This window comes from Bipolaris victoriae (genome assembly GCF_000527765.1).
Source record: "Bipolaris victoriae FI3 unplaced genomic scaffold scaffold_362, whole genome shotgun sequence".
Lineage (NCBI taxonomy): Eukaryota > Fungi > Ascomycota > Dothideomycetes > Pleosporales > Pleosporaceae > Bipolaris > Bipolaris victoriae.
Genome location: NW_014575030.1, coordinates 1 through 2,855, shown reverse-complemented (window position 1 = coordinate 2,855; position 2,855 = coordinate 1). Strand labels below are relative to the sequence as shown.

Sequence of the window (2,855 nt, the reverse complement as noted above, 5' to 3'; positions counted from 1 at the left end):
CGGTATAGTTCGTTATAGACGTTATTAACTTAGTTAGAGTTACTAAAGGCTTAGTCTAGAATATCTAGAATATCTTAGTAGTTAGGTAGCTAGTATACTCTATCTTAGATATAGAGTAGAATCTAGAAGTAAAGCTATCTAGTAAGCCTACTAGTAACGTATACGCAATGACTTTAGAGAGTAGAGAATTAGTCTAGGTTAATAGTTAACTTCTCTTTAATTTAGAATATAAAGCAGTAGAGGTTCTTTTAATTACTATTAAACTTTTTAGGGTCTAGTAGTTATTTAGAAGCTTAAGAAAAGGCGAGAGATATAGTAATAATAAGTAGAGACGTTTATAGTATAGAATCTACTACTATCTTAATAGATAAGGCTAGATTATTCTAGGTCTTAGGGGTGGGGACTATTAGAGCCGTAAGAGTAAGAGCTTTCTTCTTCTTAATCTCTAACTTTATGCAGCGCTTATCTTTCTCTTAGAGCTATTCTTTCTAGTACTTAATTATAGTAAGGTACCTCTAGATCTATATCTCTATCTAGCGTAATACCTTATTCTTCTTATTAGTTAGAAAGATAGCTTACTACTTAAGGGCGTTAGCTTTTAGCTTAGCTTAGTTAGTCTTCTTCTCTACCTTCGCGACGGCGGAGTCTGTTTTCTTAAGAAGATAGTAGAACTCTTAGATATAGACTAGCTATTAGAGTAGATAGTTCTAGAACTAGTCTCTCTATAAGTCTTTAATAGTATTAGGTAGATAAGGTAGACAGGGGATAGGCATAATAGGTTATAACGTGCCTATAGGTAGGAGCTATATAATATTATAGTATAGATTTATAGATAGAGAAGATAGGTATATATATAGATTCTATTACTATAGTTAATTAATAGGCTCTTACTATAGGTAGTATAGAGTAGAAGATAGGACGTAGCTTAAAGAGCTCTCTAAACTATAGTACTATAGTTTTATAGAATCTAGGTGCTTAAGCCCGCACTCAGAATCTGCTAGCAGCTAATTAGAAGAATGCGCGCCAGCTGCCTCGCTGGCGCTATAGTCCTAACGGCTACCTAGGGGATTCTAGCCTTGCTAGGCACCTAGAAGCTGCCGGTCCGCTGCTATATTAGGCAGCGCCGTAACAATTAGCTTCTTATTCTTAATAGTTATAGCAGCTACGCTACGCTAGAGTTCAACTAGTACTACGCTAAGAATAAGATTATTACTCTCTGTATACTACCGTATACGTCGCATCTACTCTAGCTACTTAATATAAGTTACTTCTTGCCGCTTAAGCGCGCGTACGGACGCGAGGTTAAGAAGCTTACCTATAAAGGCGTCTACTACGTTAATAAGATAGACTTCCTTACAGCCTATACACGGATCTAGCTAATAGTATTTATATAGTAGAATATCTAGGCTAGCTTTTAAGTAATAGGCCTTATCTCTCTTTGTCTAGATTATATTCTATCGTCGCTTATAGTAGCCCAAACACTATCTCTACTATAGATAACTATAAATAATAACGCCGCAGCGTAGGCAGTATTATAAACAGAGACGCTACATACAGTAGCAGAGCTTTAGCAGCAGGTACGCTATCTCTAAGAGCGACTGCGCTACTAGCTAGAGAGCCTAACGAGCGTTGCGATACGCTAGCTTACTAAAAGCGCTTAGCTTATAATACAGTCAGCAATAATACTTATAGAGGAGAATAAGAAGCTACGTATAGAAGTTTAGTATTAACGATAAAAGCAGAGTTAGCCACGTTAATATATTGCTTCTAGTAGAGTGCTCTAGGTATAGTAGGCTCAGCAGCTTACTACAGAGGCAGAAAGGATGGTTATGGAGGCTAGCCAGAGCTAGGGTAGTGAGCGACGTTAGCGCGCGCCGCCAACGTATACGAAATGCTATACTTAAGGATATACTCAGACTTTATATAGAACTATATAAATAATTATTCTTCTAAATTTTATTAGATTTTATTACGTTATTGTGGCTAAATTGCGTAAAGCGTCGCGTTAAGTTTAGTGGGGTGCGCAGCTTACTAGGGTGCGCAGCTTACTAGGGTGCGCAGCTCACTAGTGAAGCACGTTAACGTGCGGGATCAGCGAGCTGGCCAGATCAGCAAGCTGGCCACCCCACACTACCTAATCCGACTCTTTTTACTATTAATCTATAACTACGTAATACAATAAGATAAAACTAAAAAATATAATTTATTATCTAGTTCTATATTAAGTCCTTCTATAACCTTAAACGTAGCACTTCGTGCACGTTAGCGGCGCGCGCTAACGTCGCTAGCTACTATCACTCTGCTCAGCCTCTATAACTACTCTTTCTGCCTCTGCAATAAGCTGCTGAGCCTGCTGTACCTAGAGCACCCTACTAGAAGTAATATACTAACGCTGCTAATTCTACTTCTATTATTAGCGCTAATTTTCTATACGTAGCTTCTTATTCTCCTCTATAAGTATTATTACTAATTATATTATAAGCTAAGCACTTTTCGCAAGCTGGCGTATCGCAACGCTTATTAGACTCTCTAGTTGCCAGCGTAGTCGCTCTTAAAGATAGCGCACCTACTACTAGAGCTACTCTACTATATATAGTGTTTCCATCTCTTCTGCTGTCTGCGCCGCTATCCGTAGTAATAGTGTTCTAGCTACTGTAAGCAACGATAGAACGCGATCTAGATAAGAAAGGACAAGGCCTGTCGCCCAAAAGTCTATCTAGATATTCTACTATATAAAAACTATCGGCCAGATCTATATATAGGCTATAAGATGTTAGAGATCTAAGCTATTCAGCTAATCTCTAAGAGAACCAATCCATCAATCTCTAATCTATGTTGGGACGATACCGATCCCT

At 38.0% G+C, this 2,855-nt stretch overlaps 1 protein-coding gene across 1 annotated transcript; it reads right to left on the bottom strand.

Moving 5' to 3' along the window:
• Window positions 1-1,500: 1,500 nt before the first annotated feature.
• On the bottom strand, window positions 1,501-1,910 carry COCVIDRAFT_116863 (hypothetical protein; the record flags this gene model as incomplete). Its single annotated transcript, XM_014694524.1, has 2 exons — window positions 1,501-1,639; window positions 1,711-1,910. Coding segments are annotated over 2 exons (339 nt in total), but the record flags the coding sequence as incomplete, so codon positions are not given.
• Window positions 1,911-2,855: the final 945 nt, after the last annotated feature.